At 43.4% G+C, this 20361-nt stretch overlaps 2 protein-coding genes and 1 long non-coding RNA gene across 4 annotated transcripts; 2 read left to right on the top strand and 1 right to left on the bottom strand.

Annotated features, from left to right (window-relative positions):
- Positions 1–340: 340 nt before the first annotated feature.
- LOC131137211 (ER membrane protein complex subunit 3) lies at positions 341–3525 on the top strand. Of its 2 annotated transcripts, none has more exons than XM_058084889.2 (9): positions 341–488; positions 1205–1395; positions 1590–1647; positions 1931–2024; positions 2102–2206; positions 2307–2388; positions 2472–2551; positions 2673–2755; positions 2984–3525. In XM_058084889.2, exons 2-9 carry the CDS (start codon positions 1241–1243, stop codon positions 3110–3112), a joined length of 786 nt encoding a protein of 261 aa, XP_057940872.1. In that variant the 5' UTR covers positions 341–488; positions 1205–1240; the 3' UTR covers positions 3113–3525. The 2 variants fall into 2 exon arrangements, with proteins under 2 accessions (XP_057940872.1, XP_078653908.1); XM_078797782.1 differs by having other exon boundaries at positions 1916–2024.
- usp11 (ubiquitin specific peptidase 11) lies at positions 3335–13583 on the bottom strand. The gene is made up of 21 exons (XM_058084888.2): positions 13115–13583; positions 12327–12436; positions 11942–12072; positions 11146–11263; positions 9772–9917; positions 9499–9560; positions 8765–8864; positions 8521–8694; positions 8282–8440; positions 7443–7667; positions 7280–7363; positions 7113–7207; positions 6853–7035; positions 6600–6724; positions 5946–6440; positions 5453–5523; positions 5237–5349; positions 4559–4708; positions 4311–4426; positions 4144–4232; positions 3335–4022 (listed from the first exon to the last, which is right to left on the bottom strand). Exons 1-21 carry the CDS (start codon positions 13222–13224, stop codon positions 3858–3860), a joined length of 3021 nt encoding a protein of 1006 aa, XP_057940871.2. The 5' UTR covers positions 13225–13583; the 3' UTR covers positions 3335–3857.
- A 2829-nt stretch (positions 13584–16412) lies between these two features.
- LOC144901945 (uncharacterized) lies at positions 16413–20082 on the top strand. The gene is made up of 5 exons (XR_013630143.1): positions 16413–16474; positions 17498–17525; positions 17606–17691; positions 18311–18458; positions 19584–20082. It is a non-coding gene; the product is annotated as an uncharacterized LOC144901945 (long non-coding RNA).
- Positions 20083–20361: the final 279 nt, after the last annotated feature.

Here is a 20361-nt window from a genome sequence, read left to right as displayed (position 1 = left end):
TGTCAAAAATGACCGCCCTCAAACTTTGGCATTTTATGCCATTTTTGGATGCTTCTGGGGCCCCTGTTGAGTGTCTGTGAGGTTTCCTGTTTTTATTTTTTATTTTTATTTTTTGACCAGAAAAGCGCATTACAAGCAGGTTGAAAAAAACAAAACACATTCTCACCACTTAGTTTTTTTGTCTAAAAAACGCCCTCAAACTCTGGCATTTTCTGCCGATAAAATCATAATAAGAAGCAAAAAACGCGGCACATACTACAGACAACTGCATTAATACACGTTACTATTCTATTTTAATATTGTATTATTTTCTCTCCGCAGACACTCCGAATGGGAATTAACATTTTCACCGCATGACCCGGAAGTTGTTCTTTTTTCGTAGGGGGCGGTAATCACTCATCTGTGGTCAAATCCAGAAGAAGAAAAAACCGACGAAGAAGAAGAAGCCGGAGACTGTTATCTTGGTGGCCAAAAACTTAATTCATGTGGTAATTAACGTCTTTTCCAATCGACTGCTTTGTGTTTTAGCAGCGAATAGAGACACGCACACAGAGTAAAATGCTAGTAGCGGCGAAGAAAGAAAGAAGTTGTTTGTTGAAGCCACATTAAACGACCACGCTAGTCAACATGCTACAAAGCTAAAGCTAACCTTAGGCTTGTCCTTCGCGTTTTTAAGCTAGCAGTCTCTAAAGTGCGGTCTGGGGACTAATTGTGGTCCGCGGTTGTTTTTTCATTGTAGAGAAAAATATATGCCTAAAAGAAATGGTAAAATGTAAATAGTAAAACAGAACAAACATTGACCGTAATAGTCACTGTAGATATATAACATCCATATGTAGAAAGCAGACTGGGAGGTTATTCAGCTAAAATCTCTCTTGATAACTTTCAAAAAAGGTTCAAAAAGAACTTTGAATGGAATAATTATCTAAACAATATCTCTTTTATATTGATTTTTAAAAGAAAAGTTCTTACAGTAAGTCATACTGAACAAATAACTACATAAGTATCTAAAACCAGGACATCATCACATTAAAAAACCAAAACAGGATGGACAACAGGATGTGAAAATAGGTTTTAGGTTTAGGTAAGATCACTTGGATCTACCAAGACCAGCCACATCCCGGTGACATGTCCTCTCCTTGACGTGTTGTGTAACTGGATGGTTGTCTCTTCTATTTGAAATGATTCCCTGTCCTGCTTTCAGAGTGCAGAGCCGTCCGTGTGTGTAGACGGAGGAGCCATGGCCGGTCCAGAGCTCCTGTTGGACTCCAGTATTCGTTTGTGGGTGGTGCTGCCCATCGTCTTCATCACCTTCCTGGTGGGGGTCATTCGTCATTACGTCACTCAGCTGTTGCACAGTGACAAGAAGGTAGACCTGGAGCAGGTCTCGGACAGGTTAGTCTGCAACTTGATGCATTCATCAGTTAAATATATTCAGAGGTTTCATCACAATATGCATTTTCTATGACGTCCATTGTTAGCTTGCTCATATTAACCATGCTAGAATGCGCAGAAAAGGGAAAGGAATCGGGATGATCTGTTTCTCTGCATCTTTTGGAGCATCGTCACCTTGTCTTCCTTTCCTTCAGTCAGGTGCTCCTGCGGAGTCGCATCCTGAGAGAGAATGGCAAATACATCCCTAAACAGGTGAGGTAGCACTTTTACTTTATTTTGGTTTTATTCACTTTGCTACTCTTAAAAATACAAATGACAACAATTGGACTTTGTTCTACAGTGATTTTGTACCAAGCCACTAGGGGGCGTGTTTGTGCTGTTAAGCCATACTGTGATGTATTAAATGTAATGCCGTAAAAGTCCACGTTTAAGTCAATCACAGTGAATTTATGGGTCCTAAAGGCAAAGTGTAAATAAATAAATATGATGTGAATGAACGAATTATGTGGTGTCATGGAAGAGTTGTACCTTGCAGTCGTTCACCATGAGGAAACATTACTTCAACAATGCAGAGACTGGCTTCTTCAAGAAGGTCAAGAGAAAGGTCGTCCCCAAAAACCCAATGACAGGTGTGTTGTCATGTGACTCGCACGTTTCTCCTGAAGGATGTGGCCATTAAGAGCTGCGGTCATGTGACGTGTTGCAGACACCAGCATGCTGACGGACATGATGAAAGGCAACCTGACCAACGTGCTTCCCATGATCGTGATTGGCGGATGGATCAACTGGGCCTTCTCTGGATTTGTCATAAGTGAGATTGTTGGGTCACATGATGTGCAAACACGCTAACGGTCGATGTCGGTGGTGTGTGTACAAACTAGCGGCCATCTTTTTTTTTTTTTTTTTTTCAGCCAAGGTTCCATTCCCGCTGACGCTGAGGTTCAAGCCCATGTTACAACGTGGAATTGACCTGCTGACGCTGGATGCCTCCTGGTACGTTTCCATGTTTAAAAAAAAAAAAAAAAGTACATTAAACAAGGCGCCATTTTGCTCCAATGCTGCTGTGGTGTGTTCAGGGTGAGTTCTGCATCCTGGTACTTCCTTAATGTCTTTGGCCTGAGGAGCATGTACAGCCTCATCCTGGGACAAGACAACGGTAAGCATTATGTATCAGAAGGAGGCAAACATGACATATTTTGTGGACTAAAGAAATGTAAAAAAAAAAAAATCAGCATAGTTAGTAATTTTTAAATGAAACTTTTTCCACTTCCTTGTAGCGGCTGACCAATCACGCCTCATGCAGGATCAGATGACAGGCGCCGCCATGGCCATGCCCCCAGACCCTAACAAGGCTTTTAAGGTGATCAGTGTTTATTTTTGGTCTCATGTACAGTTTGTCACATAGCAAACAATTGGTTTTATGGTCAAACTGAACATAAAAGCTATAAGTGTACATTCAGTGTAAAAGGCAAAGGTTTTTCCTCCTTTCCGTCCCTTTCTCTGCTGCGTCTCAGCGTCCTTTTTTAGTTATAAATTCTGCCCAGTAAGTGTTGTCGTAGTGCTGACTCCCGATTTGTTGCTTTTTCAGAGCGAGTGGGAGGCACTGGAGATCGTGGAGCACAAGTGGGCACTGGAGAATGTGGAGGAAGAGCTCATGTCCAGAGATTTGAACTTTGGAACCTTCTTCAGCCAGGACATCAAGTCTACCATGTTCTAGAAGCACCACAAGCTTCTGGAGCTTTACCTCTTCGGTTACGCCACACTTGAAGGTTCTGCTGTTCTTCAGAATGGTCACCGTTAATGTAATGTTGCGTGGCGATGCATTCACTGACACGTGGTGCTTTTGCCATCATCACCAATCTCGTCTGTTTAACCTGACTGTTGTGTATTTAAGAAAAAATAATATTCCAACTTGGACATGTGAAATATGCAAACAAAGTTTCTGGATCATAAGAATTCTTTTAATTATTTGAAAAGTCTTATAAAATCTGGTGATAATTTGACAAAGAGTACGACCAAAAGAAGTTTGCTCTGGTAGAAAAATACTGTATAGCAGCAGCAGCGCCATCAGCTGTCAAACATTTGGTCTGTTTGTCGTTAAATATGAAAATAAGTGTTGATGCATCCTGACGAGGCCGTGTGACCCTCAAACTCATTCAATAAATACCAGAACAAGCAAAATATACACAAGGAAAAGCAAACGCCGCCCCCTTCAGGTGCCGTGTGCGCACGTGATGCCATCCACTAAAAACATGTCAAAGGAATTAGGTGACATGATACTAAAGTCATTTTTGTTTCCAACCAGATGAAAGAAAAAGTTGACAGTCCATAAAAGTCCGGACTTCTCCAATCAAACCTGCTGAACCGTTAAGCTCCTCCCACTCAGTGTCGTACATTAAAAATCTTTCAGAGAAAGAAAATAAAACCAGGGAAAAGTTACTTCACCGCACGTTAGCTCCTTTTTAGTCCGTTTCCATGGTGAGAGTGGCGGCGTCGTCGTCGTCCGTGCAAAGCGTGACGTCAGCGGAGGGATGTGTGGAGGAGGCGGGGCTTGTGCTGGGGTCGGGGAGGGGTGGTTTTCTCATCTTGTCTTGTCGATGGTAGAACAACACGTAGGCTGCGTTGGTCTAAGGAAGAGCATCCGTGTTAGGGATGTAAACGGGTGTAATCAATATGCTAGTCTATCGATGTTGCACATCTATAGGTCATTTCAGTTGATCATTATGGGATGTAGTGGTTTCTACGCACCATGATCTGGTCTTCTCTGGCGTACGTCACTTTGCTGTCGTCAAAGTAGTACCACTGACCGTTGTCCTTGTTACGTGCATAGCTGGTGTCTGCACGTACACAAAAAAGCTGACTCAGCTGACAGTACAAACGAGGACTTGAAGGGGGGAGGGTGGGGGCGGTCTTACAGTGTCCGTCTCGCAGTCCTCCATAATGGTTGGACACCGCAATGAGGTCATAGCGGCTGGGCGGCTCCCCGTTGGACACGGTCTTCCTCAAGAGACAGCCTGAGAAGTCCAGGTTCCTGGAAGACAAAACAAAATATGTGTCTATATGTGCCCTGTGATTGGCTGGCCACCAGTCCAGGGTCTACAGCTGGGATAGGCTCCAGCATGGCTGTGACCCTGGTGAGGATAAGCGGTGAAGAACACATTACCTGAGGGGGAAGTCGACGATGGTGTCCAGTTTCTCTCTGGTGAACTTTGTGTATGAAAACCTCTTCAAGTGAATGATGAGGATCTCCGGCAGAGACCACAGGTCCAGTTTCTTGGTGGCCAGCTGGTGCTTCTTACACACGGGACAGTACCTGCCACACGTGATATATATAGAGATATATATTTACATATACATATATATATATATATATTTACATACACACATACACAGTGGTACTTACAAATGGAAATATTAGTCAACACAAAGGCAAATAGTATTTTCCCAAAGGTCTTGGGAATCATCAGGCCTTAATGTTCTTTTTTTTTTCACCAGTGGTTTTGGTCTTGGGACTGTGCCATGCAGGCCGTGTTTGCCCAGTGTCTTTCTTATGGTGGACCCATGAACACCGACCCTAACTGGGGTCACTCTTGGGGTAATTTTGATTGGTCGGCCACTCCTGGGAAGGTTCACCACTGTTCCATTGTTTTTACCATTTGTGGATTATAGCTCTCACTGTGGTTGGCTGGAGTCCCAATGGTTTGGAAAATGGCTTTATAACCTTTTCCACTTGAATTCAGGTGTTGACTAATATACCTGCTGACTGTATTTTGTGTATATATTGTGTAAGAAAAGCGCTATTTACAATTGTGTGTGTGTGTGTGTGTGTGTGTTCGTGTACCAAGGGTTCTCCTCCTCCAGTGTTTCCACGGTGGTGAAGAGCTGGATACACTCTTGCAACTGCACTGTGGTCTGCTGCTGAGGAACATCCATGCTGCTGTGCTTCACGTACTTCTGCAGCACAAACGGAACGGTGACTTTCACACAACAGCCCCCGCGCTAGCGATAAAAGGGTCAAGCGTGTCAGCTGCCATGTAGGAATGAAATCCACACGTACCTCAGCCTCGTTTTCATTGTAGAACTTCTTCTTCATGTCAGCGTCCCAGTCCAAGGCCACGTACGGCTGTGCTGCTCACACGAGAAGACATGTTGGAATGTTGGTGGGACATACGTCCCTCGTTTATCACAGTTAATTGGTTGCAGACCCAACCGTGGTAAGTGAATCTCCATAAAATAGGGTTGATTTTTGTAGTTTGAGTAGTTTTTAACCATTATTAAAGCCCTACGGACATGAAATAACACCCCTATAGTCATCTTTACACTCTTTGTTTACAGCACATTCCTCATGCACAGGCTACTCTTATGCTCTCTTATTACAGCTTATCATGGCTACCATATAAGCTAATAAAAGTATGAAGGTTTATGTTATTTACATTCTACACGGCTGGAACCAATTAACAGTAATAAACCAGGGATGACTGTAGTGTGACTGTACTTCCACCTGTGTGTGTGTGTGTGTGTGTGTGTGTGTGTGTAGTGTACACACTCACAGCTGAAGGACATATCGGGGCCCATCTCGCGCTCCGTGCCGTTACAGTTAACGGCCTGGATGGTGAAGAGACGTTTCTTCTTCTTGCCACACGCCGTCGTACCTGCCGCATCCTCACCGGCCGGCGGGCTGGGAGGACACGCCTCCTCCTGCTTCCCGTCGTCTTGGGTGCCGCCGCACAAAGGGTGCTGTGACGATGGCGGTGCTGATGGCGGTGCTGCCGCTGCAGCCGCCCCTTCCTCAATGGCCGTGCTCGCCTCCCCGCGGGCGTGCATGTGACCGTCACTGGGGCCAGCGTCACCGCTGCAGAGGAGCTTTGTGGTGGCGGGACATGCGTTGTTGTGGACGTCGCCCTCCTCCGTGGGGGGTCGTGGATGATCAGGATGGAACTCTGAGGGAGGGGCGGCGCCCTCATGGTGACCGTTCGCCGACCTGTCTGCACAGCACGCCTCCCTGTGGGAGGGGCCTGCCTGCTCCGTGTCCTCCTGCTCTTCATCTACAAAAACAAGAGGCAGGAAGTGATGTCATCATTAAAGACTCCACCCCATATGTGATGTGATTGGCTGTTTGTCCATATGTGTCCTGTGATTGGATGGTGACCAGACCAGTCCCCTAATGGGGACATAAAAAACTGCTTCCTGTCTGAGAACGCTACCGTCACTGATGCCGTTGGTCTGAGTCTTATACAGTTCCTCTTCCTCGTCATCATCGTCATCATCGTCGTCATCCTCCTCATCGTCCTCTATCTCCTCTGAGGGGTCGGGCACCCGCACGTAGCGCCTACACACACACACACACACACACACACAGCATGTAAAATAACCAAACATCTCTTCAGGCAGGCGAGTGTGACAAGACTAAGACCGCGTGGGCGTGTTGTTGGCGTGTTGTTGGCGTGTGTCCCTCACGCCAGTCTCTGCAGGAAGAGGTGGTACAGCGCCTCCTGGCTGCAGCTGCTGCGCGGCACGTTGAGCAACAGCGGGTGTCCAAAGAGCGTGGTGTTGACGGAGCCGTAGTCTCTGTAGTGGGAGCGTTCCCGTAGGTAGAGCGCTAGCAGCACCTGCTCGTCGTCCTGCACGCCGCACTCGTACCTGCACGCACGGAACGTAAACCACATTATTCAGGATCAGGCCCTCGGGCTGGACACGGGGACGTGTGGTGGTCGTACACAAAGATGTCGTCCCGGTCCAGAATGCAGCTGAGCGACTCGTCGGCTGTGTAGATTTTATAAAATCGATGGTTGAACAAATCGGCCACCACCATCTGAAACACACAAAGCGCCGCCACGGTTTAGTAGGACAGGAAGTGATGCTGCCGAGTAACTGCAGGTCTCACCTGAGTGGCAGGAACGCCCGTCATCTCAGACAGAGCTGAGCAGAGGTCAGACACTTTGCCCCCCTTCGGAACCACAACCCGATGCTGCGCGCACACACACACACACACATTAACATACCATAGGTATGCAGGCAGGCCCATAATAACGAGATTTGCCGCTCACCTGCATGGGCTTGGCGTACGGGTCCAGCGAGACGAAGAAGACCTCCATGACCCGCTCCTTGCTAACAGGAAGCGGGATGCTCAGGTAGCAGAAGGGGTCAAAGGTGACGGAGACCTTGTGGCACTCGGGGCAGATGAGCGTGGACTTGAAGAGGCCGTGGAAGGTGTCCACGATCACGGAGTCGTTGCGCCGCCGGTGGTTCCGCCACGCCTCCTCGGCCACTTCCTGTTCAAGAAACAACTTTTTGGCAACGGTTGCAATTTGAGGCGTTTTTACTTTTATCTAGTAATGTAATAAGTAGAGTCCACCCATCAAATATTTGTTTCTCTCTTGTCAAGGGATAAATGTTATATTGAAGTACTTTGTAGTAGTAGTAGTCAGTACACGCTTATTCTGCAGTACAGAATTAGTATGGCCTGACAATGAATCAACATGCCGCCATTACTGTCTAATTGTACGAGCACACAATTGTGTCCTTGGTGTGAATATTTCATATGAGCACCATTGTTGTTATTATTATTATATGGGCGTGCCCAGGTGCAAGCTGAATGGGACCAATCACAGTGGAGTGGGCGTGCCCGGAAGTGGACTGTGGATGGAATAAATTAAAACACAGTTTTGGAAATCTGAGGCACTACAGCTGGAATAGGTGCGGATTCTGGAAGATCTAGAAAGCTTTCTGTACTGGTTATTGTGTGTAGCTGCTCTATAGGAGTCCACATCTCAATACCAAGGGCACAAAAAGAGCATAATAGGTCCCCTTCAATGATATACCTTTGTGCCTACAAATAACCGTTTGTGTCATAATATTCATATTCAAAACATTCATGGTGAGTCACCTGATCGGGTCGGCCGTCCGCATCTCTCAGTTCGATGTACTCTTTGTTTTTCACGCGGTTGAGGTCCTCATGCAGGCCGTCAAGCAGGAAGGAGAGCAGCTCCTGACTGTCATGTTGCTGGTAGCCCAGGAACTGAGACGCAAAATGACCCACTTTTGTCTGATGCACAAAAAAAAAACAACAACTCCAGTCATCAGGCAACAAGCATCTGTCACCAAGTCCTTATTTGGCCGTGTCACCTTGAAGATGCGCGGCACCACTGAGTAATGGCGGCCCGACCACATCTGCTTGATGATGTCGGCGTAGGCCTCTGCAATCTCGCCCTTCATGCCCAGAGGGTTGGAGAAGTTGAGCTCCTCCAGGTAAGAGCTCTGCAGGAAGTACTCCGTCAGTGGAGGAGTGTTGCTCAGGCACTGCACGCCAAGGATGACAGGAGCTTAGTGTGTGTGTGTGTGCGTGTGTGTGCATGTGTGTGGCAGAGACCTGCAGGGCGGAGTTCATAAAGCAGGTGTTGCCCAGGTTGGTGAGGCCACAGACGCCAGGCTGACCTCGATATGAGTCCTGATCCTCCACTGAGTTTCTCCTGAGGGAAAAAAAGCCAGAAAGTAGGGGGTAGGAAGACCATAGGAAAAGAATGAAAATACAATTAATTCACATTTGAACATGCTTAACTGTCATACAAGTGGAAAAAGAAGTGAAGCACTAATAGAACTAGTAGAAGTCCACTGGTATACCAGTCATTTGTTGTTCCACTTTTGAAGAGAACTTTTTATGACATCATGAAAGAAAAACCTCCATCCTCATGGCCATGAGACCACCCCCGGTTGCCCCAGAAAAGCTCTCTGTATACGGCCGCCATTTTCCAAAAAGTCCACCACAATCCCGATACACTATTGTAGCACCTCAGACAGTTATTTAAAATTGGAGATAAACACTACAAATATGGCAGCGTTAACTTTGCTAACAAGTGAGGACACGTATGGCATTAGTCATGCTGCCCAAAACAAAAATGGCCTCCTCCGTGAGCGGCGCCAAAGAGAAAATCCTAGACGTGACAGCAGTGATGTGTATCAGCGTGTTTTTGTTTCAGCCTCAACAAACTCGAACAATTCATTCAAACTGTGGTCCCACACGAGAAACGCCAACTGATGACAGGAAGTGCACAAAGTGCACGAATCACAACCAAAAGAAAGGATGAAAAACAAAAAGTCACTTACATGATTTGAGGTCTGGAGCTTGGCCAGGTGCCATCAGCATTCCTCGTCTCCATAATCACCGTCTGACGAGAACACACACACACACACATTCCATGTCATCTTGGAGGTGAACATGTGGACGCCAAGCCAAAAGTCAATATTTTGGAAGATAACGAAAACAAAAGTTATGCAACGGCAGTATTTTTTTTGTCATAAACTGATGCCAATAAATGTTAAGGAGTAAACATGGTGGTCTCCTAAGAATAAAAGTGGCCATAGTGAGGGAATACTCACCATCCCTGAGCTGAGGCAGGCGTCCAGCACGCTCATATGGACGTTCCTGAGGCGTTCACAGTTGTTGTCGGAGCTTTTCATCCACAGGTGACACTCTGACGACTGAGGCAGTGAGAAGGCCCGGCACATCGCCAACTGGATAGACTCTAACACAACAATACAACGCTTCATTTTCACACTAAAATATGTCCGAAGGGCCATCATTATTTAGCCTTCGCTTCAGGCCTCAACCTGTATTTACTACATCTTAAAGGGGAACTGCACTTTTTGGGGGATTTGAACATCATTCACAATCCTTATGTGAAACATTCTATGTATTATAATGTAAGAAAACAAGTTAATATGAGCTAGCTAACAATGCAAGTCATTGGGACACACCTTTTTGGACTCTCTCTCTCATTATTACAGATTCTATTAACCCTTAGATGCATAAGTGGGTCAAAAATGACCCGGTCAGGTTGTTTTCTTGAAATATCTTCGTAATGAAAAAATTTTATAATTTCATATTCCAGGTATTCCTCAAAAAACATGTTTTTGATATCATGCCATTCACATTTTTAACTTACCTTTTATACATTTTAAGAATTTTTTGTTTTTGTGTTACTACCCCAACCTTCTATAAGTGGGTCAAAAATGACCCGGTCAGGTTGTTGTCTTGAAATATCTTTGTAATGGAAAAATTTTTATCATTTCATATTCCAGGTATTCCTCAAAAAACATATTTTTGATATCATGCCATTCACATTTTTAACTTACCTTTTATATATTTTAAGAATTTTTTGTTTTTGTGTTACTACCGCAACCTTCCGTAAGTGGGTCAAAAATGACCCAGTCAGGTTGTTTTCTTGAAATATCTTTGTAATGAAAAATTGTTATTTCATGTTCCAGGTATTCCTCAAAAAAACATATTTTTGATATCATGCCATTCACATTTTTTTAACTTATCTTTATGCAACACACAATGGATGCTCACATTTTCTATTGTTGTACGGAGTCATTTTCTTTTTCAAAGATGGAAAAAAGTGAAAAATTAAGTTGTTTCTAACATGAAATCATTCTTGTGTGGTCCTAAATATAATACTAAATATCATACAAGTGATCATTCCTAACCAAAATGGCAAAATTGGCATAAAAACGCATTGATTCTAGTATTCTAGTCATTTTTGACCCACTTATGGAAGAGTGTAGGGTCCAGTCACTCGAGCATCTAAGGGTTAAAAAATACAAAGACGTTTGATAAAGCTAACTAACTTAAAACAGGATTTAAAAAAATATTAATTTAGTAGACAGTAGTTATACAGTATATATAGTATGTACATTTCGTATCAGAATACTACAGTGATGCTCTGGTGCTGTAATGTTATGAACGCTCACGTATGTTGTCTGTGCGGCTAAACTGCGCCGTGGTGACGTTCTCCATGTTGCTATGGAGGCAGAGAAAGATCTCCACGGGGTAAACCTCCACCTTGAGAGTGCTGGGCAGGTCCACCACCTGAAACGCGCACGGGTCAAACACTAATAACACAAAGTGACCAAGGGCTGGAAAAAATTCTGGAAATTAAGTCAACGTTCCCAGATTTTTTCCAAAATTGAGGGCTAGGTAAAAGTGGTTAAAAACTTACTGTAAAACATACAACACACACACAGTACTGTACTATAGAGTACATACTAAATACTAATAGCAAAACTAAAACACACCACACTTGGGTTTCTGATTGCGGGTTGGGAACAGCCACAGATATAGCCTAGCTATATCACTGTAGCATGTTGTTCATGTGATAGATACGGCATGATGCCGTTCACTGGATTAACAATGCTGGCCTTTATTAAGCCTCCAAAAGCAATCATCAAATTATGCAGATAACTTGCACTTGAGGTATTGTATTTGGTCCACTTTTGCACCAACCCATGAGCAACGAACCGTGACCACAGGACAACTCATCATTTTCTCAATTTGCAGAGCACTAAGTCAACAATATTTATTATTATTCAAATATGCATTTGATTTCTACATCAAAGTTTCTATTGGCTGTCAGTATACTTAGTTTTTGGTCTGGTTAATATGGACACAAGTGCCTTTATAGTACTGAATATTAGTATTCCAATTAAAGAAGTGTCCAGTTTCCACTGAGTTGTGCGGAAACGTTCACCTCATAAATGTGTACCTTACCTTGCGCTCCAGGGGCGGCTGGTCATCCACCATTCCGTACCATGCCAGAAGTTTGTGCCACACCTCAGCCGGAACCAAGATAAAGTCCTCGTTCTCCACCAAGCGCTCCTTCAAATGGTACGAGTCCAGATCTGATCAGGAGAGATGCGTTTAACACTTTGACCTTTGACTCCTGAGGACCTTTGACTAGCATTTTTGCAGAAGGACCTTAAAAATCAGATAGAAGTTGCCGTTGCCATTATAAACAAAATATAACATAACACTCAACTCGTCAAAGAATTGATATCAGGCTGAGTGTCCAATAGGATGAAAAAACAGGTGGACAGAAATGTACGCATAATATGGCTGCATGCATGTAAAAGGGTTTTCAGATGCGTTCACTGACCTTCAAACAGCTCAGTGTTGTCAATCTGACCGGGACACAATGAAGAATTTTGGTCACCACTTTCCACAAACTCTTTCCACTGCTCATACCAGCGATGCTCCACCACGTACCTAAAACACACACACGTTTAATTCAATTCCCTGGCAAAATAACAAATCTAAAGACCAAAGTTGTAATTATAGATGATTTCTTATGGCGGTAACTAAAAAGCTTTGTTTTGCACCATGGGCAATTATGCAAATTAGACAATTACATCATTATTCTATCCCCAAACATCAGAAGTAGATTGCAGTCCTGTGGGAAACACTGATGATGGCACTGGAGGAGAAATAAACTCCAAATGTGGACCACGGTGGTGTTGGAAGAGGAATAAAATGTAAACACCATGGAATATAATCATCTGCTGTTTTTGCTGCGTGACATGCAGTAAAGTAGAAGGCTCTGGTGTCGCTGTCATTGTCTTAAAACCTATTGGTATTGTCCAAACCTATTTAAAATTACGTCGTAAAGCAGAAAATAAAAGCGCTTCGTAGAGAAAGGAGCCCAGCTGTTACAGAACCAAATCCAATTGAACATGACGAGATTCACATGCTAGCATTAGCAGTAGCATTGATAGCAAGAATTAGCGACTACGCTAAACTTGTCGACCGGTTATAAAGATACAAACTGACACCAGAGCCACCGAACAAGCACTTTAGTTGGCTCAAAAAGCGTCGCTTGGATGGCGTCAACGGCCGGGGGCTAGCTAGCCCTCCGCGGAAAGATAAGACGCGGCGGAAGACTCTCACCAACTGTCCCCGGCGCGGAGCTCACAGTCCCGCAGCAAACACTCGATCTCCCGTCGCTGGGTCTCCAGACCCGGAGGCTCCGTCGCGGAACAACGGCTGTTGGCCGTCATGACAGCGGTCAGTGAGACATGAACGTGTGGGGAGGAAGGCAGCAGAACACCCAAGTCGAGGAACGCCGCTCCGGTCAAGCCATCAACAGGGAGCCTGAGCGCACTTGTTTGCGGAAGAAGGAAGTGGAAGGGGAGGATGACGACTTCCTGATTCGCCCCACCGACAACTTCCAACTCACTAAATAGATGTTTTTATTTATTTTATCTACTATTTAAATATGTGTATTTGCTTTACATGCACGCCGGTTGTGTGATGTGTTGTCTGTTTGAGACGTTGCGATGAATAAGCAGACAAGTCAAAGGTGACATGCTGATGTCAAAAGTCTTATTTGTGTGCGTCACCTCGACGAGGCCGCATTTTGGTGACGTCATGTGTTTGCATTGAATTTATCGCGAGGCTACCGGAGACAACGCACACAGAAGTGCAATTTAACTTTATTGAAAAGATAGTTCCAAACAGAATCAGCGACGACATTAAAAAAAAGAGGAAGATAATCATACTCGCACTCTTGCTTCAACACGTTACTGTCACTGCCCACATTATACCAGCAGGCGGCGCGACACATGAAGTACTCAACTTGCTTCACACTACACTACCCATGAAGCATTGCGCACAATCGTTTAAAGTTCAGATCATCAGTTTTTGTTAGGTGAAAAGTGAAAATTAAAGACTTTGTTTTTAAAAGAAAACTATGACATCCATCACTTTTATATTCACTTGAAATGTTCAACTATAAACATGAACTATTCATATTTATACTGTCTGAGCTGAACTTTGAGGACGGCAATCAATTGATACCTTAAATATGGAGCTAGCCAGTGGGACGACCGCCATTGCTTCACCATGTAGCGTAGCTTCACCACTGGAAAGAGTACTAAAATGGGACCTATGTTGCTTTTTCCAATTTTCTGACCTATAAATGTTGTTAAGAGTGTTGTATTATTGTGTTAAACTACCTGAACTGTGGATATAGCCAGTGGGACGACCGCCATTGGTCACCATTTAGCGTAGCTTCACCACTGGAAAGAATACTTAAATGGGACCTATGTTGCTTTTTCCAATTTTCTGACCTATAAATGTTGTTAGAATATTGTATTATTGTGTTAAACTAAAGTTTCAGATAATGAGGTCTGCACATTTGGAAGTGAGCTGTGAACTAAGTCGGATGGATCTGAATGCTGCGTTTCAGATAGTTTTTTCTAACATCGGCTCCCTGTGACATCACACTGAGATGGATGTCTAACTATGACACAATTACAGATAATATGGTTCATGGATAGTGTGGTTAAGCAGTAGAAGAGCTATACAATGGGGTGTCCATATTTTCCACATGACAATAACTTGTCTTGGAATTGCTTTATGAAGAATTTTTAAAACTCCAACCACAGACTAATGGAATGAAGAAATACACCTTGAGAAACAGATGGCATTTGCGTTTGGGAGGACGGGTACTGCCGTGATGAATGGATGTACATGGACAAAAGCAGGGCTCAGCAATTACAATGCTGGATGATCTGTTTGGTATGCAACTCATCCAGTTGACTAATTTCAGGCCTAATCTGTCTTGTCATTATACAATCTTTGTCAGCCTTGCCCTCTTCCATTTCCATCTTTATCTTCCTGCGTCTCAGCATTCCAGAGTGTATTTTCTTTTGTTTGTTTCAGTGTTGTTGTAAGTCACGTAGTATAGTCTTCAATCGGATTTTTGCAGGCTACTTCAGAGACAATAAAGAAGCGGCTTCCGCAGCAACATGAGAGCTTCAGTGCAGTTTTGGGTCTCCGGATTGGTGGATTGTCAAATCCCGTGTGGAGTAAAGCAAGGGTATTCATTTGCATCCACGCTCCTGCATAACGCTTTCCATGACGTCTCAGTTTGACCGTGACACACCTGCAGCCCAGTTAGATCATTTAACCTGGAATGCAGACTCACAAAAACAAAACAAAAACAATAACATGCATTATTTTTAGTAGGGACGCTCAGATCAGGGTTTTATTCTGCCCGGTGAAATTGGATGATACGACCCCGTAAAAAAAGTAATAATAAGCAGACGGGAGGGCCCAAGTCTTTGTTGTTTACCATTTATTTTGTTAATTATGTATATATTTATTTCCTTTCTGTTTTGCAGCAGCCTGTTCTGACACTATTTTACTTGCAGGACTTTATTTGTAGGACTTCAGGAGGTTTGCCACCAGCTGCTTATAATTGTCTCTATAAAAGAAACTCAATTTCTGCTACCGTTTATGAAATTTCTCTACATGTCCACTTCCAAAAGAGTGATTTCTCCAATTGAAAACAAAACATTTGTTACAAAAACTCTCGGCATGACTTGAACCAGACCACCACGGTCGATAGATAGAGAGAGAGAGAGAGACAGAGAGAGAGAGCGATAGATAGATAGATTTATTGTCATTGCACAATATCACAGCAGTGAAATTGCCAACGAAATGTCGTTGCCTGGCTCCAGTATAATAATAAATAATAATAATGTGGTGAATGACATCAAACATCAAATATGAACAACAATGTACAGCGTAAACAGTAAATTGTACACATTTAAATTGACTAAATAATAATAATTTAAGGTTTTGCGCGTGGGCAGATGGAGGGGCTTATTTGGCATTCAGCAGTCTGATAATCACAGAAGAATGCAATAATTCTACAGTAATCGGAATAATAGTGTTCATTTTATTGCCTGATATAACTACGATTACATTTACAAATATGATGACAACGAAAATAAGAGTGTAATTTAAGAGCTAAGAGTATATCGAACCATTTCCGTGGTTTTCTTGATATCAAAAATCACTTAAATCACTTCCATCAATAGCTATGGCATTGTACTGCAAAAAAAACAGTGTTTATAGGTATTCCATATTGTATTCATTGTACTCTCAGGGTAACATTCTTGTTGTGGTACCAGCCATTAAAACTAACAAGAAATTGAAGAATCATTTATGTTGACGAGTTCGGCAACCTGTCATGTCATGCTACTGCCAAGTGATGTTACATTCCAGGGCTTTGTCAAGCGAGGATATAAAAGGTGGCCGCTTTTCGCTCGTCAGAATCAAGCATCAAGACGCCAAAGGTAACACTTTCAATTTCATGAGATGAGCTCATGTGGCTACATTTTTTTAATCCAGTCAAATATTGTGAGAAATATGACATTTTTGTCTATTCGTGCGCAGATGGCATTTGCACTTCACGTGTTTTTCCTCCTTTGTTGGACCAGCGGACTGCGGTCGGGGGCGGTAAGTCAATATTTCACCTGTAGACCATTGTGATTCTTTTATTTGTATTTTACGTTCTATGGTCCGAGTCGTCACAAGAGCTTGGCAAGGGACTGGAAAATGTTAAGTTTGCACACAAAATAAGACTTTCACAGACAACTACACTCCTACGCCACACCTTCTCTGATGCCTCACGGGCACCTGCAGCACGGTTAGCCTGGTTAAGTTTGCCAACAGGCAAACCAGGCCTTTGCCCCAGCTCTTAGGGGGCCCCACTAGGGGGTAAATAACTAACTAATAAGACTAGACGATACAGGAGAATGGATCCATAAGAACGAGATGAGCCGGGATTGTGAAAATGACCGTAAAGATGGTTATTCTGAATTATTCCTTTGTATAGTCTTTTCTGTTGTTGTTACCTAGCGTGGTTTTTTTGGTAAAAACTTTATGTAAAAACACTGTGAGTAAGACTGCTAGGTGCAAAGTAGGTGTTAACTCCATCCACCCATTTTCTATACCGCTTCTCCTCACAAGGGTCGCAGGCATGCTGGAGCCTATCCCAGCTGTGTTTGAGCGAGAGGCGGGGTACACCCTGGACTGGTGGCCAGCCAATCACAGGGCACATATAGACAAACAACCATTCACACTCACATTCATACCTATGGACAATTTGGAGTTGTCAAATAACATTAAACCATGACCATAATATTCTAAAGTAACAGTTCCCCTGACCCCCAGGCGGCATGACGACACAGCTAAAAGACCCGAGTTCGATTCCACCCTCGGCCATCTTGCATGTTCTCCCCGTGCATGCGTGGGTTTTCTCCGGGTACTCCGGTTTCCTCCCACATTCCAAAAACATGCTAGGTTAATTGGCAACTCTGAATTGTCCATATAGGTATGAATGTGAGTGTGAATGGCAGGCCACCAGTCTAGGGTGTACCCCGCCTCTTGCCCGAAGACAGCTGGGATAGGCTCCAGCATGTCCGTGACCCTCATGAGAATAAGCGGTAGAAAATGAAAGAATGTATTTCTTCTTCACAGTGTCCTTGGTGTCTTCGATACAGGCATGGTTGGTAGTCGTGATTTAACTGTTATTCTCAAATGTACGTGTTGTTTTGTTTCTGCCTAAAATAAATAACTGTGTTGCAGATAATTACTGCCCTAATGGATGGACACAGTTGAATGATCACTGTTACGTCTTCCAAGATGAGAGAAAGACTTTTGCTGATGCAGAGGTATGAAGGAATTTCACCGTCAATGTCAATGTAATGCTTTTTCACACGAGGACCCGTCTCAGCGTCTGCAGCTTTGCAATTCCGACTTTCATAGACTACCATGTAATGTAAAGTTAATCCCAACATCACAAAAGGAACCACATTCCACCAGGTGCCAGTATGTCTTGGGGAAGAATTTCCGACAAAGGAAAGACTTAATTTAGGGCAATTGGGTTGACTTACTGTAACAGCTAAAGAACGGTAATTAAGGCGTCATTAATGACAGTGACAACTTTGGACAAAACTACCTGACAGATTACAACTAAGGATGAAAATAGTTCACATATTCAAAGAATATATGATTGAATTATTGATGTGCCGCCATATGGTTTTAGGACCCCCTGCTGGTTCTTCAAACTTTACAAGACGGCAGTGCCTAAAGTTAAAGCCTGATTAATGGAAGCCTGTCCTACCCGTGGGACCCTTTCCCATCACAATCCCTTGCCTCGTAATTAATTCGGCTGATTTCACTCATCCCTAACAAGAACCCTTAATCGTCATATATGAAAAAAAAGCAAAATAAACCAACAACATGAAGTGCCAATTGACTAAATATGATCTTTATCTAAATTTTTCACAGCTTTTTTTCCCCCCACTAGCGCACATGCAACGATCTTGGTGGGAATCTGGTCTCCATCCACAGTGCCCTGCAAAATGAGGTTGTTCTGGAACTCCTGCGGGAAGTGGATGAGGAACATGCCTGGATTGGTCTCCATGATGCCTTTGAGGTGAAACATTGGCCAGTAGCAAAGTCGTATTTTGTGCTCAGTAGAAGTTGAAAAAGTTAAGTGTCCTCCAGACTAAAACTGATCCCTTTGAAGGGGTCCCATCCTACTCATTTCAGGGGCTTTTCAAATTATATTGGATCCAATTTGGGAACCTTAGTTTTTTTTTTTTTCTAAAATACTCGGTTTGTTCATTCATTCATTCTCTACCGCTTGCCCTCACAAGGGGTGTAGGGGTGCTGGAGCCTATCCCAGCTGTCTCTTAATTGGAGTCGCCAATTAACCTAGCATGTTTTTGGAATGTGAGAGGAAGACGGAGGAAACAACGGAGAACATGCAAACTCCACACAGAGATGGCCGAGGGTGGAATCAAACTCGGGTCCCCTAGCTGTGAGGCCTGCACGCTAACCACTTAACCGCCGTGCAGCCCATAAGTATTTTACACTTACTTCTAAAGTCTTTCCCAAATTTGGAATGATTAATCTAAAAGGCAAATCACCCAAAAAAAATCTAAATTTATATTGATGATTGTCCAACTTAATTTTAGTATTGGTATCAATATCGGCCATATTGGCCGTGTATTTTCATGGTATTGGATTGATACCAAATCTAGCGGTATAGCACAGCACTAACAAACGCACCTTTTTCCCCATTGCTACCATCCTCTGGTTTAGATACTGAACAGCGGTTGCCAGTTAGCAAGTTGCCTTACATGAACTTCCAAAAGTTGTGATATGATTTCTTATGGAAATCTTATGACGTTCTCGTACCCCAGCGTTAAACCAGGGATAGCTTCAAAACACAACAACCGCATGATACAGTTGAAATATACACATAAGTCTGAGCCGCACGGTGGACGAGTGGTTGATTGCTGACTCCAAATTGTCCATAGTTATGAATGTGAGTGTGAATTCCACCTCTCGCCCAAAGTCAACTGTGATGGGCTCCCAGCGACCATAATGAGGATGAGAAAATGGATTGCTGGGTTGGGGTAGAGAACATACATATCCTTTAGCTCCACCTAGATCGCTCAGAAGTGAATGAATCTGCTTTTTTTTGCATCAACACTGTATGTGCTATATTGTCATTTATGTGTGCTTTGTTGATTAAAAAGTGACTGTCTTCCAGAAAGAAGATTATACCTGGACTGATGGCTCAGACGTTGATTTCCTAAACTTTGGTGTAGGAATGTCTCACGATGCTGGTGGTGTGTCGAGATGCTAGAAGATGGTTTACAGTTTGGTCCAGAAGTATTGTGTATTGTATTGACAGTGGCAGAGTTTTTGTGACGTTGTCTTTGTAAACCATCACAATGGATTGGAACTTAGATGATCAAAATGCCATTGAAGTACAATGTTTCCTCGGTATTTGTTATTAATTTGTTCTAAGGGGTTCGTTGAAAACCGAATCGTATGAGAACATCACGTTTATTGAAAGTTGGGAAGCGGAAAACCCAAGTTTTAACGTATAGACATTTATAGAATCATTTCATTTGAATACCTACCAGTTAGATCAGCAGAGTATGTCCATTTTCAAGGGATCACAAGTATTTGTACATCACTGTAAATATAAGCATATTTTTTAATACCTGATACGGTCAATGAGAATACAGTTCATTTTCTGGTTATTAAAAATGCGATTCGTGTGATACGTAGATGCAGCCCACTCCTTGTTCTGTGCAATACCAGTGTGATATCAGTGTGTACAACGCCCGTTTGAAATGCGACACAAATGCTCACTGGGGCGCAGCTGATTGATAGAGGGGGGTGGTTGTTTCAAAGAAAGTATCAGCCGATATCGATACCGTCCTTCTTCACTGATATTGGCCGATACCGATCTGACGCCTTCCTTGCTGTTTTATGTAGTACAATGGGGGCTGCCACCAACCCGTATAGACAGTACACCT

Source organism: Doryrhamphus excisus, linkage group LG17 (assembly GCF_037039965.1).
Source record: "Doryrhamphus excisus strain RoL-2023G ecotype Guam linkage group LG17, RoL_Dexc_Guam_v1.1, whole genome shotgun sequence".
NCBI lineage: Eukaryota > Metazoa > Chordata > Actinopteri > Syngnathiformes > Syngnathidae > Doryrhamphus > Doryrhamphus excisus.
This window is presented reverse-complemented; position numbering and strand designations above follow the sequence as displayed.

Excerpts from the sequence above, each read along its gene's own strand:
- LOC131137211 (XM_078797782.1), top strand. The coding sequence starts at position 1,241 with ATGGCCGGTCCAGAGCTCCTGTTGGACTCCAGTATTCGTTTGTGGGTG. Across the intron at positions 2,552-2,672 it reads CATCCTGGGACAAGACAACG|CGGCTGACCAATCACGCCTC; the intron begins GTAAGCATTATG and ends ACTTCCTTGTAG. Across the intron at positions 2,756-2,983 it reads ACCCTAACAAGGCTTTTAAG|AGCGAGTGGGAGGCACTGGA; the intron begins GTGATCAGTGTT and ends TTGCTTTTTCAG.
- usp11 (XM_058084888.2), bottom strand. The coding sequence starts at position 13,224 with ATGACGGCCAACAGCCGTTGTTCCGCGACGGAGCCTCCGGGTCTGGAG. Across the intron at positions 4,709-5,236 it reads CTGGAGGAGGAGAACCCTTG|GTACTGTCCCGTGTGTAAGA; the intron begins GTACACGAACAC and ends CACGTGTGGCAG. Across the intron at positions 4,023-4,143 it reads CCAGAGAAGACCAGATCATG|ACCAACGCAGCCTACGTGTT; the intron begins GTGCGTAGAAAC and ends GCTCTTCCTTAG.